At 34.6% G+C, this 21,763-nt stretch overlaps 1 protein-coding gene across 2 annotated transcripts; it reads right to left on the reverse strand.

The window, feature by feature from the left end:
* Nucleotides 1-3,235: 3,235 nt before the first annotated feature.
* rell2 (RELT like 2) lies at nucleotides 3,236-19,507 on the reverse strand. 2 transcript variants are annotated; one of them, XM_056471659.1, is made up of 6 exons: nucleotides 19,379-19,507; nucleotides 13,151-13,353; nucleotides 9,752-9,814; nucleotides 8,966-9,029; nucleotides 6,595-6,774; nucleotides 3,236-4,475 (listed from the first exon to the last, which is right to left on the reverse strand). In XM_056471659.1, the coding sequence occupies exons 2-6, from the start codon at nucleotides 13,341-13,343 to the stop codon at nucleotides 3,770-3,772; spliced, it is 1,206 nt and encodes a 401-aa protein (XP_056327634.1). In that variant the 5' UTR covers nucleotides 13,344-13,353; nucleotides 19,379-19,507; the 3' UTR covers nucleotides 3,236-3,769. The 2 variants fall into 2 exon arrangements, with proteins under 2 accessions (XP_056327634.1, XP_056327633.1); XM_056471658.1 differs by having other exon boundaries at nucleotides 13,151-13,356.
* Nucleotides 19,508-21,763: the final 2,256 nt, after the last annotated feature.

Here is a 21,763-nt window from a genome sequence, read left to right on the forward strand (position 1 = left end):
AGAGGTGAGTGTGTGTGGTGTTGGTGGTGTATCTTGCGTGTTTGTTGTAGGTGCAGCAAATTGAGCACTGATTTTTGCAGTTTTGGTGCAAAAGAATGTAGCAAAGTCATCAGTAGTGAGTGTGGAGGATGCTGGTAAAGGAGGAGGATAGAGGAGGGAGGAAAATGTTTTAAAAAGTAAGCGAGGATTGGTGGCTCTGTTGACTTTCTGACGGAAGTATGTCTGCTTTGCAGAAGTAACCTCAGTCGAGAAAGAAGACAGAAGAGTTTGGTATGTTATGAGCTGTTCAGGATTTTTAGTTTTCGCCAAATTCTCTCAGCAGCCCGAAGTTTTATATATATATATATATATTTATGTTTTATATATTAGACTTATAGCTTTCTAATAAATAATTTTTAAGCATTATTTTTCTCAAAATATGGCAAGCCATAAACTCCATAACTTAAACTTTATTTGTTTAGATATGGCAAGCCATTTTTGCATGTATCAATTTCACACTTATTAAGCAGCATTATATTTTCAATCAAATATGGCAAGCCATTTTTACATAATGTCCAAGTCCAGTTTTTGACTGCCATAGAGACATCGGGGTTGATTTATATCACTTATATTGGCAAGAGGCTTTGATGTATCATCACTAAGCTGTCAATTGTCCCCATAGCAATAAAATAGGCTAACCTAGCAACTATTTAAAAACAGCAATATCTATACATCAGAACATTGTAGGGACCTGGGTATTGGCTCATTTGAGCTTCATGTTAGCAAATGGGACTTCCTGTGTACAATGTATGGTAACAATGATAAGCCAAGTGCTAATAACAATTAGCTACATGCTATTAATGATTATCTAAGTGTAATAACATATGCTAGAAATGCCTACTAAGTATTAGCGTTTGATTAAACATGTACACGAGCGTTGCCATTTAGCAACTGCTTAGCAACCACCTAAAAATGGGGATTTTGGGATTCCTTTTTTCTGATATGTACTTCATTAGATAACAATAAATAAATAGCAAAAAAAAAAATCAACATGTTCGTGTGTGTGTGCTCTGGTTTCCCCAATGACATGCAGTATAGATGAATTGGATAAACTAAATTGGGTGTAGTGTATGAGTGTGAAAGAGAGTGTATGGGTGTTTCCCAGCGCTGGCGGTCTCACAAATTAAGAACATTCTGTAAGCAATTTGCAACATTGTTTTTTCGTGTGTGTGTGTGTGTGTGCGTGCGTGCGTGCGTGCGTGCGTGCGTGTGTGCGTGCGTGCATGTGTGTGTGTGTGTGTGCGTATGTGTGTGTGTGTGTGACCAGTGACAGGAGAGCATAGCTGATAATAATTATAGTCCTTTATTTTTATTTTTTCATCTTTGTCACTCACATTCCCAATCCAAGACTGGAGAGGATATGACAGTTACTTACATGGACTTAATGGTGATTAAATTGATAGCAGAGTTAAAATTTTGGCTGAGCTATTTATTTATTTATTAATCATTGCTTTTCTGTTAGGCGCATCATACTGTGTGTGTGTGTGTGTGTGTGTGTGTGTATATATATATATATATATATATATATATATATATATATATGCAGTTAATTATGTACAAAGTGTATTATTGGTAAAAGCAGAGTAGTGACAATTTATACATTTTCCATATGTGACCCTAGACCACAAGCCAGTCTTAGGTGTTACAACGTTTGGAAATTGAAATGTACACATTACATGAATGCTAAATAAATAAGCTTCATATTTATTTATGGATTGTTACAATATGACAATATTTGAGTTACAACTATTTGAAAATCTGGAATTTGAGGGTTCCAAAATCTAAATATTGAGAAAATCGGCTTTAAACCTGTCAAACTGAAGTGCTTAGTAATGTAAACACACTGTAAAAATTGCTGGGTTCCACATAATTTCTTCATGTTGTCACAAAACAAATAGATTAAGCTGACTTAATGGTTTATACCAGAGGTGTCCAAACTCAGTCCTGGAGGGCCGGTGTCCTGCATAGTTTAGCTCCAGCTTGCTTCAACACACCTGCTAGGTAGTTTCTAGTATGTCTAGTAAGAGCTTGATTAGCTGGTTCAGGTGTGTTTGATTAGGGTTGGAGCTAAACTCTCCAGGACACCGGCCCTCCAGGACCCAGTTTGGACACCCCTGGTTTATACAAATTTAAGTGGACTGAACATAAAACAATCAAGTTGTCCCCCAAAAAACCTTAAGAATTGTGTTGTTTCCACTCATTTTAAATAAGCAATTTGAACAAACAATAAAAATAATTTTTTGAGTGCATGACATGTATACATAACTCTTTATTTACTTAATATTCTTAACAATTTGGTCATAAATGGAAAAATTATGATTTGACTCGATTGTACTTAATACAATTTATTTTTGGCTATTCCCACAAATTTACCTGTGCAATTTAAGAGTGGTTTTGTGGTCCAGGGTCACAAACTTAAAGCCCACTGTACTGTTTTAGCAAATAGGCTCATTTTACAACTCCCCTAGTGATAAACAGTTGAGTTTTACCAATTTTAATAAATTCAGCTGATTTTAGCTTAGCATAAATCACTGAATCAGATAAGACCATTAGCATCTCGCTTAAGTTTAAAGCTTGACTCTTCAACAGTTCTGTAGATGTATAATATCACATAATAGTAAGATAATAGTATGGCAGCAAAGTTCCTTGATTATTTTGCCGGAATAACAGTATAGTTCATTCATTCATTTTCTTTTCGGCTTAGTCCCTTTATTAATCTGGGGTCGCCACAGCGGACTGAACCGTACATGTTTTATGCAGAGGATGCCCTTCCAGCCGCAACCCATCTCTTGGAAACACCCATAAACACTCATTCACTACGGACAATTTAGCCAACCCAATTCACCTGTACCCCATGTCTTTGGACTGTGGGGGAAACCGGAGCACCCAGGGGAAACCTGTGCGAATGCAGGGAGAATATGCAAACTCCACACAGAAACGCCAACTGACCCAGCCGAGGCTTGAACCAGCGACCTTCTTACTGTGAGGCGACAGCATTACCTACTGCGCCACTGCGTGAGAGTATAGTTCCTAGCCAAATTGAGCTACAAAATAGCAACTTTTCATTTCCCATCCGTCTTCATGCAGAGTTTGCATGTTCTCTCGTGTTCGCATGGGTTTCCTCTAGATGCTCAGGTTTTCTCCACAGTCCAAAGACATGCAGTATAGGTGAGTTGGGTAAGCTAAATTGTCCGTAGTGTGTGTGTGTGTGTGTGTGTGTGTGTGTGTGTGTGTGTGTGTGTGTGTGTGTGTGTGTAAATGAGTGTGTTTGGGTGTTTCTCAATACTGTGTTGTGGCTGGAAGGGCATCCACTGCTTAAAACACATGCTGGAATATTTGGCGGATCATTCCACTGTGGATAAATCAGGAACTAAGCCAAAGGAAAATCAATGATTGAATGGATCTTTTTCCATGCACGATGGAACTACAAAAGAGTCAAACTTTAAGTAGGAAAATTATCTAAACACTTTTGTGAAGTTTTTGAGCTAGATGCTAATGGTCTAATCTGATTTGATGAGTTATGCTAAGCTAAGCTAAAACTGCTGCTGCCAGACCCAGAGATCGGTTGAATGGGTAACTTGTTGGAAACAGCTTAACTTGTTGGTAACTTGTAAAATGAGCCTATTTTCAGTAGAAGTGGAGTGTTTCTTTAAATATGATTGTCTGACCAACCTTAATGTTTGTGGGGCTGTGATTCTGCAATCATATCTGCTGTCTATTTTTTTGCTGATTACTTGCTTCTGTCTATACTCTTCTGACTAATTTGGTCACACTTAAGGTCATCTTGTTTTGCCGTGCTTTCTCCTCTGTTGTCGGTATTGGCTGCAGGTGTGACGACAACCTCCTCCACAGTTCGTACCACAGAAAATCTAGAGCAGCCTTTAGAACTATCATCAGCAATACCTGCCGTGCTCGTACTTAATTTCTCTTGCGATTTTGCATTTAAAGTCTCATCATTCTCAGACTTTTGTTTCTCTGGGCTGCTCTCCTTAAAAGTCTCATCTAATTGATTACCAGAACCTTTATTTAAATTTTGATCTAAAGCTGTTTCGGTGTCTGTGGGAGACACTGGAACAGAGCTCAAGCATTCTTCCAGAGAGATGGAAAGCTGATCAGCAGTGGTTGATCCCTCTTTGTCCTCCACAAATACTTCCGGTCCTGCTTTGGTCTCCACAGGACTACTAGTCTTATAAAAGCCCAGCAACGTCACACTCTTCTTCCGTTTGCCTACATTTGGGACTTTGACATTAGTTGCTCCAGAGTCTTTAAACATGTTGCGGATGTTGTATTCCTCCTGAGACTTTATTGAAGTTTCTTTAAATCCCGTCCTGCTGTCTGAGAGCGTTGTGTCATTCGATGTGTTTCCTGGCTTGGGGGTAGGAAGATTCATTGACCCATGCAGGCTGTTTCTCTTGTCCATGTGGGTGACTCGGAATCTGTGAATTTAGGTAAGTAATGTTGGTAATAAGTAATATTTAATATTGTACACTCTCAGAAAAAATAGTACAATGTTGTACCAAAGAAGGTACAAAACCTTGTCACTGGGGCAGTACCATTTTATGGAACAGAATTGTACCTTAAGACAAAGAAACAAAGTTGTACCATTGTAGTTTGCTCCTTTAAGGACATGATTTGTACCATGGGAAACCAAAATGTATGTTTTTAAAACCTGTAGATACAATATTGTAGCTTTATCAAGGGTACAAATCTGATCCATGAAGGAACCACCACAGTGACAAGACACCTTAACAGTGTCGAATGTGTTCCTTCAAGAACTATTTAAAGGTATTTTGCTAATGTGTCAATTTATTATCAGTAAATATAAAACATCAAATACATTTATAAACATTTTCAGTTTTCATTTGTGTAAATGCACCTTTTCCGTTTGCAATAAAGAACAAAAATTCCTTAAACATAAATCAAAAGATCTATATTTTTCTAAACATTTCACAACACTTTCACAAAAATGTTACAGAAATACAGTCTCCCATGTACAATATAAAACTTTTTTCCTCCAATTTTCACACAATACCTCTGTAATTACTTAAAAGTTTAATTTACTAAAAAATTTAATTTACTTAATTTTAAAATAGAAATAATGATATAAATAATTATGCAAAAGTATTGTAACAAGATATGCACAATGCTTGATTAGTTTTACAAAACTGAAATGTCTGCATGAACACTTTGCATATGCAGGACTTTTGCCAGCTCACGTGCATAGTGGAAAGCAAACAGCAAAAGGTGCGGATATCAATAATGAAACTGTATTTACCAGTAAATATACCTATAGTTTTGTTGTACGGGTTGTTTTGTTTTATAGAACTTAATAATGAATGTTTATGAGCATCTTTAAACATATGCTTTTAAGTGATGATTCTTGTTTTAATATTAAAATTATTCATAAAAACACTTTGCCTTTCCAGTAATATTTATTTTCATAGATATTGTAATAAAGGAGGAGTTGTCCAACACTGACGTACCTTTATTATGAGATCAATTGTGTACCTTCATTTGAATTGTACCATAAAAGGTACTGAAAAATATCATAAGAGGTCTTTTCTGTACCATATAAGGTACGTTTACAAAGGTACAAAACTGTTCCTTAAGGAACATTATTTGTACCACTGTGTACCTTTTTTTCTGAGAGTGTACTATTAATATAAATTATTATTAATAATATGAAAAGTAATATTGTGGGTAATAAGTACTATTTAATGTAGTAATATTATATTCAGTTGAAGTCAGAATTATTAGCCTCCCATTGATTTTTTTTTCTTCTTTTTTAATTATTTCCCATATGATGTTTAACAGAGCAAGGAAATTTTCTCAGTATGTCTGATAATATTTTTTCTTCTGGAGAAAGCCTTATTTGTTTTATTTTGGCTAGAATAAAAGCAGCTTTTAAATTTTTTATGAACCATTTTAAGGTAAAAATTATTAGCCCCTTTAAGCTATTTATTTTTTCGATAGTCTACAGAACAAACCATAGTTATACAATAACTTGCCTAATTACCCTAACCTGCCTAGTTAACCTAATTAACCTAGTTAAGCCTTTAAATGTCACTTTAAGCTGTATAGAAGTGTCTTGAAAAATATCTAGTCAAATATTATTTACTGTCATTATGCCAAAGTAAAAATAAAATAAATCAGTTATTAGAAATGAGTTATTAAAACTATTATATTTAGAAATGTGTTGAAAAAAATCTCTCTGTTAAAAAGAAATTTGGGAAAAAAACAGGGGGGCAAATAATTCAGGGGGCTAACAATTCTGACTTCAACTGTATATATATATATATATATATATATATATATATATATATATATATATATATATATATATATATATATATATATATATATATATATATATATATATATATATATATATTCTAGTTTCCTTGATAACAAATCTAGTATCCAAAGAAGATATTGATTAGTCACTTAGTGTTTTGATGATTTTAGTATTACTTTTTAAAATATGGAACATTTTAAAAACACTGTGTCCAGTGCTGTTTTGACTGGTACTGTAATTCAGACTGCTAATAGTCTCACCTGCCCACAGAAAACACAGTCTGCTCTCCTGGCCGGGCTTTAGTTCTGGCCACACGGCTTCTGCGTCGTGTTTTTAAGATTTGTCCTTGCATGCAGTGAACACAAGAGCTGATTTCACCTCCCAGATGAACTGTGTGGTGGTGAAGGGGAAGACCACCGACACTGTCTTTATGACGTAGCCTGTGTGAAAACAAGATAATGATAAAATAAATAACTTCAGTGAAAGTGATATGGCCTCTTTTTCTACTGATATCTAATTCAGATATCAGTATGTGTGAACTATACCATATAAGTGAGTATTAAATGAAAACATTTCTTTTTATGTTACATACTTATTCAGTAATTTACAAAAATATATTGCTAATAAAGATTTGAAGATCTTGAATGATCTCACATGATCATGTAAAACTGTATCTGCAAATCCTCTAACTAATATCCACTAAATCTATCCAACCATAGTTTTCAATGCAGATGTCAATTTTCAAGATAAGCTACACTGGAAAACAATGCTGTAAAATTTACAGTATTACTGGCAATTTTGGTTGCCAGTAATACTGTCAAATTTACAAGTGCACTGTAAATTAACAATTACAATTGTTCTTTAGTTTTACAGCACAATTGTACTTACTAATTTACAATATTACTAGCAATTTTTACAGTACTGGCAAAATTAAAAATCGCACTGTAAATTAACCATTACAATTGTTAACTTACAGTGCACTTGTAAATTTTACTGGCAACCAAAATTACAAGAAATACTGTAAATTTTACAGCAATTTTAACAGTGTAAATATAGCTGGAATCCAATGACACCAGAAGTCAGATACAATACATTCAATCAATAGCTGTTCTTGCGTGAAATATTACAGTTGAAGTCAGAATTATTAGCCCCCCTTTGATTTTTTTTCTTCTTTTTTAAATATTTCCCAAACTATGTTTAATTTTCACAGTATTTCTGATAATATTTTTTTCTTCTGGAGAAAGTCTTATTTGTTTTATTTCGGCTAGAATAAAAGCAGTTTTAAATTTTTTTTAAATTCATTTTAAGGTCAAAATTATTACAAACCATCATTATACAATAACTTGCCTAATTACCCTAACCTGCCTAGTTAACCTAATTAACCTACTTAAGCCTTTAAATGTCACTTTAAGCTGTATAGAAGTGTCTTAAAGAATAGCTAGTCAAATATTATTTATTGTCATCATGGCAAAGATAAAATAAATCAGTTATTAGAAATGAGTTATTAAACTATTATGTTTAGAAATATGTTGAAAAAATCTTTCCTTCGTTAAACAGAAATTGGGGAAAACAATGAACAGGGGGGCTAATAATTCTGACTTCAACTGTATATATACAGTTGAAGTCGGAATTACTAACCCCCTTTGACTTTTTTTTTTCTTTTTTAAATATTTCCCAAATTATGTTTAACAGAGCAAGGTAATTTTCACAGTATGTCTGATAATATTTTTTCTTCTGGAGAAAGTCTTACTTGTTTTATTTCGGCTAGAATAAAAGCAGTTTTTAATTTCTTAAACACCATTTTAGGGTCAAAATTATTAGCCCTTTTAAGCTATATTTATTTTCGATAGTCTACAGAACAAACCATCATTATACAATAACTTGCCTAATTACCCTAATCTGCCTAGTTAACCTAATTAACCTAGTTAACCCTTTTAATGTCACTTTAAGTTGTATATAAGTGTCTTGAAGAATATCTAGTTAAATATTATTTACTGTCATCATGGCAAAGATAAAATAAATCAGTTATTAGAAATGCATTATTAAAACTATTATGTTCTATTAAACTATTCTAGAAATGTGTTGAAAAAAAATCTTCCCTCTGTTAAACAGAAATTGGGGAAAAAATAAACAGAGGGGCTAATAATTCAAGGGGGCTAGTAATTCTGACTTCAACTGTATATATATATATATATATATATATATATATATATATATATATATATATATATATATATATATATATATAACCACCACATATATAAATTCGGTAACATTATATTTCTTGTCACAATTCATGCTATTAACAAACCTTTAACTAAGACTTTTGGCTCAATAAACGGTTTATCAGCTGCTTATTAATAGCTTTTAAGGTGGAAGTTGGGTTTAGGTTTTGAGTAGGATTAGGGATGTAGAATAAAATCATACTTTACAAATACCCAAAAATTGTGTTAATATCAGAATAATAGGCAGGTAATAAGCCATAAATAATAGCATGAATTGTGGCTTAAACTACAGTGTTACCAACTTTTCATTTCATTTTTTATTTAAAAAAGAACCAAACATGTTCTGAAGGTTGTTTTTTTTTTTATCTATTTATCACACTGAATAACTAGAACTGAGTTATTATACCGTGGGTCATGATGTTCACAAACATTTTGGCCAACTAACATCTCTCTGAAGGCCTCCACATTGGCTGTAACACAAAACCATGAGAAATGGAGTGAAAAATCATTTAAATCAACACAGGCTCATTGTGGATACATACCGCTGTCTACATTTCTGGAGAACACGAATTATGTAGCCAGAGCTATGACTGGCTGAATTTTGTCTTTAAAATGAACGCTAAGGGGTGGTATGACGGCTTCTGTTCCTTTTCGTGCAACCAGCTAACCGATTACCTCCATATGGACGGCTTTTTTGATGTTTCCAGTTTGCCGTCGGCAGACTTGGAGCTGAGTTGACCGTAATGACGGGGTTTGAGTCTAGCTAAGAGCGGTTCCAGAAACCAGGTAAAACAAAACCAAAAAAAATTAATAAATGAATAAATAACAGGCTGAAAATGTGGTGAAATCGTGCGGCCTAGATTGCTTTTGAAAACACCATCGGTTGGGTTTAGGGAAGGAGGTGGGTGGATCAGTCAGTCTGTCGACAGCAAGCTGGCCAGGTCGACTGAAGTGTATATTGCGCCCTCTGGTGGATTTATGCGAAAAGAGAATGCACAAGAGAAATTTGAGATCATCAAAAAGCATACACAGCGGCCTCTGGTGGATTTTCAAAAACAAAAACTGCGAGCGGACGTACCTCCGTTTGCGTATTTCACTGTCCCCAGAAATGTAGACCTAGGTACTAATCCGCACATGACCAATAACAAAATAGAAATAAATATAGAACAAAATAATGCACTTTTTTCGGTACCTTCATTCTCAATGATACACTTCAGAATTTGTTCCACGGTGTCTTGACTGTCTTCTGATACATCTGAGGTAAAAACAGAGATTTTCTAAATGTATATAATATTTGATTATGACTTTGTCAAATCATATGCTAATAAATGCACTTTCCATTTGTTCAGTGTTGAGGAGATTTGTTTAATATTAATCCCTAAATTTGCACATTGGGGTAAATCCTCCACTGGATCAAGATGATGACCAAATTAAATAACCATATTTATTACCATTGCCTTTTTTGACTCCTCAACATTCATGTCAATATGTAGCTATGGAACTGATCATTACATGCAATGTCTTTAAAGGGAGAGTTTACCCAAATTGATTTATATTGAAGAATGTTGGAAACCGGTAACCATTGACATCCATAGTAGGAAAAACAAATGCTATGGAAGTCAATGGTTACCAGTTTCCAACATTCTGCAATTTATTTTCTTTTGTAGTCAGGGATGAGTAAATGACGATATGATTTTTACTTTTGTTTTTGGTGAACTGTCCCTTTAAGCATATAAAGTCGTCCAGTTGAAGTGTCTATTAAATTAAATTAAACAATGCATATTTCCAAACTCACTGGCAAAGGTTATTTTCACAACTTCATATTAACAATGTTTAATTCATTAAAGTTAAAAGTCATAAATAGATGTATCAGTATGTTAGAGATTGATCCACAAACAGTGTGGTCTCTGGTATCATAATATCCCAGTTACCCATAAATGTCTGGGGGAAATTCAAGAGGTCAATGGAAAAACTGTGTTTATTTTTGGATCAAATGACAGATTACGTGAGCACACAATCTGAGGGATGTCTTGATGGTAAGCCAAGAACCTTGAAGACAAATAAAAACCTCTATGGGACATAGCTACAAAAATAAAAGACAAGAATCTTGATTTCTCAAATCAGTAATAATATATACTACGCACTTGTTAATATCTAAAAACTAGATAACACTTCATAATAACTGCACACTATTAATAGGTTATTCATTTATTCTCCTTCGGTTTAGTCCCTTATTTATGAGAGGTCGCCACAGCGGAAGGAACCGCCAACTATTCCACCATATGTTCCCAGTACTGGGAAACACCCATACACTCTCACAGTCACACACACTCATACACTACGACCAATTTACTTTATTCAATTAACCTATACCACATGTCTGGACTGTGGGGGAAACTGGAGCTCCTGGAGGAAACCCACACCAACACCAGAACATGCAAACTTCACATGGACATTCTTGCTGTGAGACGACAGTGCTAACAATTGAGCCATTGTGTATTAATAATTTATTAAATGGTTGGCTAAATAGAGGCTAAGTGGTGGCGCAGTGGGTAGCACGTTCGCCTGACAGCAAGAAGGTCGCTGGTTCGAGCCTTGGCTCGGTTTGTGTGTGGAGTTTGCATGTTCTCCCCATGTTCGCGTGGGTTTCCTCCGAGTGCTCTGGTTTCTCCCACAAGTCCAAAGATGTGGTACGGGTGAATTGGGAAGGCTAAATAGTCCATAGTGTATATGTGTGAAGGGGTGTGGCTGGAAGGGCATCCGCTGCGTAAAACATGTGCTGGATAAGTTGCCGGTTCATTCCGTTGTGGCGACCCCAGATTAATAAAGGGACTAAGCCGAAAAGAAAATGAATAAATGAGTTAGTTCATTAGAAGGGCATTATTAGACATTAGTAAGCAGTTTATAAATACAGCTACAAATGCTGTATTCATGACTTATATGTATATATAATGAGCTTAATGGTTGACTGTGATAATGATTATTTGTTAATTACTAAATTGAGTATTGCATTATATACAAATCTGTTATTTAAGATTATTTGGTGGATTTTAAGATCATTTAAAATGAGTAAGTAAATGATAATTAAACTTCAAATGAACATTTATACATCTTATTATTCATTTATATACTAACAGTTACTCTGTATGTTAATAAATGCTTTATTAACATACATTCCTACAGTTTTGTGACCTAATCTAAAGTGAGGACTATTTAGGTTTGTAAATCCCTAATAAATGACAATTAAAAGCTCAGTTATATTCTAAACAGAAAAAAGGGAAATGAACGACAGAACCAAAGAGTGGTTCAGAACCAAAAATATTAATTCCAAGATTTGATCAAATGATAAATAAATCTTATCTAAAATAGAATAACAGTACAGTTTAAACGTTGCTGAATAACAGGAGTGTCAAAATATAACTTTCTTGTGTGCATGCAACAAATCTGATGAGACAGTAAGAATATAATAACTTAACAATATAAAAAGACTATAAAATGCAGAGTTCCACACTATTCATTAATGTTGTCCTAACACAAATTAAGTTAACTTAACTAATTTAAGTGGACTGAACTCAAAACAATTAAGTTGTCCCCCCAAAAAATCTCAAGATCTCATTTTGTTGTGTCAACTCATTTTAAATAAGTAGCTTGAACAAGCAGCCATTTTTTGTAGCGAATACACTGTCAAAAAGGCTGGCTTCCACATCATTCCTTCATGTTGTCCCAACTCAAATCAATTAAGTTAACTTAATAGTTTTTACAAATTTAAGTAGATCAAACTTAAACAATTAAGTCCAGCCCACAAAAAAAATGTGTTGATTCAGCATTTTAAATAAGTAGTTTTAAATAAGCATTCATTTTAAATAAGTAGTTTGAACAAGCAGCATAATAAAATATTACTTTGAGTATATGATGAAACATTTCAGTGTTATTCAGTGGTTTAAACTATTCAATAATTTACAAATAAGATGACCTCAATTTTTGAGTTTTTTTTTGTAACAATTAGTAACAACTAATTATCTAATTTAATTTCTTCATAATGTCCAACACAAATCAATTGTGTGGAATCCAGTGTTTTTTTTTTTACAGTGCAGTATTTCTAGCTGTATTTACAAACTGCTTACTAATGTGTATTAATGTTCAGTTAATGCTTAGCAAATTATTAATTAACAATTCACTAATACTTAACAAATGATTAATAGTGTGTAGTTATATTAAAGTGTTACCAAACTTTATATTAGCTTCATTTAATTTTCTCTTAAAGGGATAGTTCACCCAAAATGAAAATTTGCTTACTATTTACTCAAGTGGTTTAAAACCATTATGCGTTTCTTCCTCCTGTTGAACAAAAACAAAATATTTTGAAGAAAGCTAAAAACCTTTGACTTCCGTAGTATGAAAAAACAGATACGATGGAAGTCAATGGTTTCCAGTATTCTTCAAAATGTTTTCTTTTGTGTTTAACAGAAGCAAGTCAAACATGTTTGAAACATGTAAACGGTGAGAAAATGATGGCAGAATTTTCGTTTTTTGGGTGAACTATCCCTTTAATACATATGAATTCGGTAAAACAAAGGTTGACATGACTTGCCATCTTGGTCTGCTCCCAGTTTGCCTTCACAGTCTTCTTCATCCTCTTCCAGTTCACATCGGTAGCCCTTCGTCTTCAATAAGTGACAGATTAGGAAACCCAGAAGGCCCGTGATGAAGAAGAAGAAGACAAGGAGGAATATTGTGTATGTTGGAGGAGGATCATCCACAGTGGGGCTCTCCTGGTCTGTCATACCCCTGTGTCTTCTTACAAAGATGGTTAGAAATTAGACAAAAGAGAAGCAGTTACTCTTATATGGCAGGTAATGGTCACACACAGCCTGAAAACGGCCTTCTCTAGCTTTCAGAAAGTTTGTCTTTGTCACGCCATCTGACTCTCTTGGCTGTGAGAGATAATCAGCCCCTCAGCTCCATCAGGGCACATTTCATGTTAACAAGTCCCTTTATCTTGTCATCCAGGCATGTGGGGAGAGCAGCTCGGCCCCTCGACACCCTCTGTTTTTACCAAGCCACTGATAGATACGCTTCAACAGCCGCAAAGTATTTATTATTATAACACTGTATAACCTTTTAGTCTATTTGAGTTATGCTAAAAATCTGCCATAAATGCTGTTTATTTTTCAATGCCTCCTTGAGAGAAACCAGACTCATCTGATGGAGTATACTACTATAAAGGAAGAGTTCATTCATAAATGATCATTTAGAGTCTATTTACTCACTCTCAAGTGGTTCTTAGTCTTTTTTTTTCTTTTCTGTTAAACCTAAATGAAGATATTTTTGATGAAAGCAGAAAACCATTGACTTCCAGAGTAGGAAAACAAACGTGGAGGTCAATGGTCACAGGTTTCTTCAGAATATCTTCTACTGCATTCAGCAGATGAAAAAACTCAACGTTTGGGACAAGTAATGAGTAAATGTTGATAGAATTTTAAGTTTTGGGTGAACTGTCATTTTAAGTACGAAAGATGTTTGTCAAAATCTTGTTTTTTAAAAATTTTGAGAAAATTCTTTCTCATTTTGCACTGTTACAAATTTTTGTGTAGAATCATTGCAGGTTGGGTAAATTCATAGATTATACATTGTTGTTACTGAACAACATGCACCTTATGTAGTGCAATATAATGTTTTTGACATTTTTTATCATCAAAAGCTTCATCATAAGAGTGAGTGGGAATGTGAGTATACTTCCAAGACATATCAAGCTAGAAAATAGCAACTTTTCCTTTTCTGTCAGTCTTAGTACCCAATGTAACTACAGAAGTTGTAAACTACAGATGTAAATACAGAGTTAGGAAAATAGGAAACTCTTATTTGAGAGAGATGCTATTGGTGTAATCAAAGTCCCTTTAAGGCAAGTCATTTCACTCGACAGCCATCTTTGAAATGCCTCTCGGGCAGATATTCTGTTTGAATAGGGAAACATCAAATTCTTCAAAAATACTTGCCAAGCGTACCATTGAATTTCATATTACGAATAACCAATCAAATTAAACAGCAACTTTCTCTTTAATTTCATTTCTAAATGTTCGTATCACATAAAATCTGCAGAAACTCATGTCCGAGCCCCTCCCCCAGATAATTGTCATTCTATAGTGATTGCTGATTGGTTACTGTACTAGAAGGCAGGCTTTATTCACCATAAAGCGATAGCTGATTGGCTCCTGTACTAGAAGGCGGGGCTTCATTCGTCATATTGACAGTTACACTTTTCCCCATTCAAAAGTATACGAGTGACACATCTTGTGCATTGGTGTAATCCAATTAAAATGCTAAGCTAAACCAAAGAGCTTAGAATCACCAAGAGGCGACACTCAACAGAAAGTTCCATTGCAACAGCAGCGTCCAGTAACACCCCCGCGATTCCGCCATTTTGGAGTCAAATTGATCAGCTGTCCATTGGATCCTATTGCTGTTGCGATGGCAAGCAGCTGCTTTGATTTTTATTTATTTATTTAAAAAGCGCATTAAAGCTGAGATACAACCTGAAACATGACAATACAACACTTACTATGACAATCATCAACACTTTTAATAGTTTATTTTACAGACTTATATTATGCTGTTGTTCTATTGGAACGTTCATTACAAAATGGCCGCCGCGTGACACTATCATCATATGTCTACACTATCATCTAGTGGCTGTTTCCCAAATCGCACTAGAGTGTCACCTCTTGGTGATTCTATGCTCTTTGGCTAAGCTAAGCTAAGCTAAAAGTGCTCCTACCAGACCAAGAGATCAACTGAATGCATTCAAAAATATTAAAATTCAACTGTTTACAGTAAGCGACTTGTAAAATGAGCTTATTTCCCCTAACAAGTGTGTTTCTTTAACATGTAAAAACATTGCCTGAAACGTCTGTCGGAGGTTATGCTAGTGGTCATCTATAACCAGCCCTTGTGCATTTAAACAGTGAAAACCTCTTTGAATGGCATCAAGTAAATAAAGAAGTGTGTTTTTATGCCATCTTTTATGGCTCATAGTGTTTCTTTGGAAATTGCTGATTCGCTTATGACATTGGATCAACTTACAAATTGTGGCCTCTATTTATAAAAGAGTAAAGCAGGTAAGCATGAGAAAGCTGTTCTGCAGTATGACTCAGCATTCTCATGACCTCTACAACCAACATTCACTGATGACACTGCATGAATTATTCTCATCCTCAAATGATTGAAACCCAATCTACACTCCACCTCATCATCGCCATGTGTTTTAGCTTAGCTTATGTACTCGACTGAAATTCATTAATCAAATGCAATGCATTCAGTCTTTTTTACAGTCATTTACACAATGTAAAATAAACTAATGTGTACAAATCCCATATGCAAGAATCTAATTTCCCAAATTCATTCATTTATTCATTTTCTTTTCGGCTCTTAGTCCCTTTTTAATTTCCTAAATTGTTTATATAAAAAAATCTATACTGAAATACAGCTTATTAGCTAGTGATGGTGAGATGTCTTACATTTCAACAACAAATACAGGAATTTTTAATATTCAAGAAATGCTTTGAAATGGAAAATGCAGGCCTTCTTCCATTACCATTTATCAAGATGCAACTATAAACTGTTAAACCTGCAGAATTCATATTTATGATTAACTAGTACTGAATGTACTCAACAAGGTGATTTCACTGCTTGTTCCAACAACTTATTTAAACTTATTATTTAAACAACACAATTTTCAGGAGTTTTACAACTTTATTGTCTTATTTTTAATCCATTTAAATGTGTTAAGTTAATGGGTTTGTGCTGGGACAGCATGAATGAATTGTGCAGAACCCTACATTATTTAGTGCAGTGTTTCCCAACCCTGTTCCTGAAGGCACACCAACAGTACAGATTTTCAATGTCTCCCTAATCAAACACACCTGAATCACCTAATTAGAACATAAGAAGAGACTCCAAAACCTGAAGTTAATTAGTCAGGTAAGGGAGACATCCAAAATATGTACTGTTGGTGTGCCTTTAGGAAAAGGGTTGGGAAACACTGATTTAGTGTATGATAGATGTATGTCAGAAAACTTGTCACTGTACAGCCAATAAATATCCTGAAGAACATTCTTATGCAAAGTATTACAATACTGTCTACTAATCAGTACACTATTTAAAAAAAAGATGGATTATTTTACCCCAAATTTGATAAAAAATGGACAAACCCGAATGGTAGATTACATTTGGTTTTATAAATAATTTAATTAAATAAACTAAACCAACAATTGGCATCAAATTACTTATGCATAATGAACTTAATCAACAAAATTCTTGATTTTTATTTCGGTTGATTGTAATCTGTTTTATCTTAAATCCACTTACACTTGTACAAACAATTAAGTTACTGGTTTGTGTTTAGACAGCATGAAGGAATTGTGTGGAACCCAGCCTTTATTACAGGGTATTTTACCCAAAAATATACCCAATTTTAGGACTGCGCAATACATCGTTTCAGCGTCAATATCACAATGTGCAAGTATGCAATAATCATATCACAGGAATCTGCAATGTAGTTGAGATTATAGTTAACAACATAGTGGAGTAATTTCATATTTTAACCTTAGAGTGAAAGTTTATTATTTGCTTGTGTTTTTAAGACCTGATTGTAGGGATTTGAAGCACATTTAAGCCATTTGGGCCATCTGTAGCTTAGATTATTGTACATGTGTTTATAATGTAATGTTGTACATTATATAATTATTTACTCAAAATTGTACTAGTGTTATTATTATTATTATTATTATTATACAGTGATTATTTAATTTCTGCTTCTGAATACTGTTGGACTTGCCAAAAAATCATAAATCATTGTATATTTGCATATTTTCTCTGTAGTATTAAACTTTGCTCGTCATTTTTTTTTTATATATTTTATGCAGATATGGTCCCCTATCAATCTAAAATTATTAATTCTTTAAAACCTATTCAAGTCATCTTCTGAAATTGCATTTAAATCACAATATACACTCACCGGCCACTTTATTAGGTACACCTGTCTAACTGCCAATCACATAGCAGCAACTCGATGCATTTAGGCATGTAGACATGGTCAAGATGATCTGCTGCAGTTCAAACCGAGCGTCAGAATGGGGAAGAAAGGTGATTTAAGTGACTTTGAACATGCATGGTTGTTCGTGCCAGATGGGCTGGTCTGAGTATTTCAGAAACTGCTGATCTACTATAATTTTCACACACAATCATCTCTAAGGTTTACAGAGAATGGTCCGAAAAAGATAAAATATCCAGTGAGTGGCAGTTCTGTGGGCACAAATGCCTTGTTGATGCCAGAGGTCAGAGGAGAATGGCCAGACTGGTTCACGCTAATAGAAAGGCAACAGTAACTCAAATAACCACTCGTTACAACCGAGGTATGAGAAAGAGCATCTCTGAACGCACAACACGTCCTACCTTGGGGCGGATGGGCTACAGCAGCAGAAGACCACACCGGGTGCCGCTCTTGTCAGCCAAGAACAGGAAACTTAGGCTACAATTCGCACAGGCTCACCAAAATTGGACAGTAGAAGATTGGAAAAACGTTGCCTGGTCTGATGAGTCTCGATTTCTGCAGGGACATTCGGATGATAGGGTCAGAATTTGGCATCAAAAACATGAAAGCATGGATCCATCCTGCCTTGTATAAATGGTTCAGGCTGGTGGTGGTGGTTTAATGATGTGGGGGATATTTTCTTGACACACTGTGGGTCTATTAGTACCAATTGAGAATTGTGTAAACGCCACAGCCTACCTGAGTAATGTTGCTAACCATGTCCATCCCTTTATGACCACAGTGTACCCATCTTCTGATGGCTACCTCCAGCAGGATAACTCTCCATGTCATAAAGCGTGAATAATCTCAGACTGGTTTCTTGAACATGACAATGAGTTCACTGTACTCAAATGGCCTCCACAGTCACCAGCTCTCAGTCCAATAGAGCATATTTGGGATGTGGTGGAACAGGAGATTCGATTTATAGATGTGCAGCCAACAAATCTGCAGCAACTGCGTGATGCTATCATGTCAATATGGACCAAAATCTCTGAGGAATATTTCCAGTACCTTGTTGAATCTACGCCACGAAGGATTAAGGCAGTTTTGAAGGCAAAAGGGGGTCCAACCCAGCAAGGTATACCCAATAAGCAGCCAGTGAGTGTATATCGCAGTGAATAATAATATTGCAATGTCAGTTTTTTCCAATATCGTGCAGCCCTACCAAAAATAACCTAGCATTTTTAGAGTGTACATGTTTGTTCTAGTTATAAAAACAAAAACAGAAATAAACTCAAAGTACTTTACAATGTTTAACATGACTTGAGAGCACGTCTCACCTTCATAGTCTTTGATTAAATTTAGAAATGTCATCGAGTCTACTTCTGTCACGGCATAACAAATCCATTCTGCGCTTGTGATCATTTTCTGGTTCCCACATAGAGATGCTTTTGTCTAAGCTCATTTCCAGACTCGTGCCAAGTTAAAAATAGTTCCGGCAAGAGTTGCGTTCCGTTGGGTCCCTCAAGGTAAACATAATGAATCCTGTGTGAACTGCTTACTGATGCGCTCGGTTCATCCCGTTAACAATCACTGCAACATTCCTCATTTGTTACTATCAATATTATTACTTTAGACCATTCGCGGTGTCATTTAACCCAAGTGTCTTTCATACCACGCTGCATTTCCTAGGCCGAATAACCTTTAAAATGAAGTAAAGTCACCGACCACATGCAATAAAACTGTTCGAAAACATCAACATTATTAAAGGCATAATTCTGAGGGACTCACCGAAGCTTTTAACGATCAGGAGAAGAGCTTGTTGTCGGATGTTTTCAGCATGGCATTGAGGACGAAACAGCAGCAGCATCAGCAGCTGGACTAAGAGCTGCAGTCCGCTACATATTTAAAGGTAGATGACTGCTTTCTAGTCTAGTGGAGTCTGGGGCAGCTGTCTGTCTGTCTGTTTGGAGAAGGTCTTTTATAAAGAGACTACAACATTAAAGGTGCAGTAACCTAATTGTAATTAACGGGCTTCTTATTTCCATAGATTAAAAATAAACTTAAGACATCTTTATTTTTGCATTGTAATAAGCATATTTTTTAAATTAAACATTTAACATTTTTAAATTATATTATTAAGACGTATCTTACATTCAACTATAGTAAATAAATAGGCAAATAATATTTATTTAACTGAATATAATCATACAGTATCAAATAATACAAATGATTTTTTTTCCAATGGCAATTAGTTTTGTGTCTGATATTCAATTATTTAACAACTAGATGATCAAAACATCCCATTTAATTTAACTCACCATTATGTAACATTTATTAAAATGTAATAAATTAGCATTAGCATCAGGGGCAATTGTCTTATGAGAAAACCATATGGCTAACTTTTCAAGACTGTTTAATTCATCAGTTAACTTCTATTAACTAAATTAAATACCACAGTTAGCCTACAAGTTCTGGATTTTGTTTGTCTCAACAATAATACATATGGTACAGACCTGACAGATTTTGAAATGGGCTGTAACTTCATACCAGCAGAGGGCACCCTCGCCCTAAACTTTCAGCGTCCTCTCCGCTGCTTCTGTTCCTTTCGTTTGGGCAGCTTCAGTGTTACCAGTTTAGCAATTTTGTTGCTAGATTTAGCAACTTTTAATTGCTGACCTAGCAATATTTTTTCAAAAAGCCCATAGCAACAAATTTTGCACTTTTTTTAACATTCATTTGGCTTCTTTTAGCAAATTTTGACTTGTGACTCAAATCAAAAGAGCAGCCGAGAGAAGCTGCAGCGGCCAGTGGTGTAAAGAAACAAATTACAAATATTCAAATTACTGTAATTGACTAGTTTTTCTCTGGAATTTTAATTTACCAAGTATTTTTAATAATGTGTACCTTTCCTTTCCCTTGAGTACATTGTTTTAATGCTGTATCGGTACCTTTACTCCACTATTTTCCTCCAACCTGCAGTCATTACTTTATTTTATTCTTGTCTATGAGGATTGGGGATTGGCAGAAAAATCATTCCTGACTCAAATTATTAAGTTAAACGTATTAACATATTAAAATAAGTTAAAATAACACAAAAACATTTGTTGTCAAGACTTTTTGTTGTCACATTTTTCTTCAGTGCACCACAAACTGCGTAATGAGCTGCCAGTATTCTATAAAAAAATATATTGCATCTAATTACTAAAGAAAATTAAAATATTTACTGTGAAATTAAAATGAAAGTAGTAAAATTGTAAACATTAAAAGGAGAAAGAACGAATAGCTCACAATACATTGTATGAGTCCACATTGGTTAGAATATTAAGTAAAGGTCAGGTTCCATGAAGACATTTTTTAAGTTCACAGAAAGCTTTGGTAAATATATGAATACTTCATATAAATTTTTTTTTAACTCTCAGAGTGCAGATTTAAAACTGTTGCCAAATATTTTCCTATCCTCCCAAATCATACATCAAAGGAAAGCCGAAAACATATTTAATGTCTGGATTGTTGTATTATTCTGTATATGTCTGGTCCCATAGTTATAGAAAGTGATGTTTTGCTTTTCCTTGAGTCCTACAGATGGACTTATGGCTATGGCAGACAGCAACTGTGTATGTGATGCTGCTTATTCAGATAATCTTATTGATGGGACGTCAATGTGGGTTGTAAATCCACCTTCACAGAGAAGTCCAAAACTGTCAGCTCTGTGCCAGGAGCAACAGAAAGGTCTGGAAGCAGCTAGGAAGCAGATCAATGATCTTGCTGGCCCCATATAGAAATCTGATATTGGGTAATATATGCAAATTACATATGTGACATACAATTTCATATTTGGATTTCACACATATAAATTTGCAACATATTTGAATTTTTCAGAAATGTCATTTATAAATCAGTATTGTTCACATGTCATATTGTAACTTGATGCGAAGCAGGACTTAATTTGTGGGGTATGGGGGGGCCTAATTATAAGATTAACCAATAATGAATGGGAACCTGATATCAAATGCATTGTTTTTTTTTAGATCGGGACACCAGAGCTACCTGAATGTAGACATAATATATTTGATTTTTATAATTCAAGCATAAGAACACATTGATATTAATGTGTATTAATATTGATATAAATGGTGACAGTGTCTGTAATATCCACAAGCATTCTCATAGTTT

The sequence above is a fragment of the Danio aesculapii genome, chromosome 14 (genome assembly GCF_903798145.1).
Source record: "Danio aesculapii chromosome 14, fDanAes4.1, whole genome shotgun sequence".
Lineage (NCBI taxonomy): Eukaryota > Metazoa > Chordata > Actinopteri > Cypriniformes > Danionidae > Danio > Danio aesculapii.

What these genes read in the sequence shown, in the direction of transcription:
- rell2 (XM_056471659.1), bottom strand. Translation starts at nt 13,343, where the DNA reads ATGACAGACCAGGAGAGCCCCACTGTGGATGATCCTCCTCCAACATAC. An exon ending in ACTGGGAGCAGACCAAGATG is followed by an intron (nt 9,815 to 13,150) that starts GCAAGTCATGTC and finishes TTTTTACCTCAG; the next exon opens with ATGTATCAGAAGACAGTCAA. An exon ending in TGTGAACATCATGACCCACG is followed by an intron (nt 6,775 to 8,965) that starts GTATAATAACTC and finishes GTTTTCACACAG; the next exon opens with GCTACGTCATAAAGACAGTG.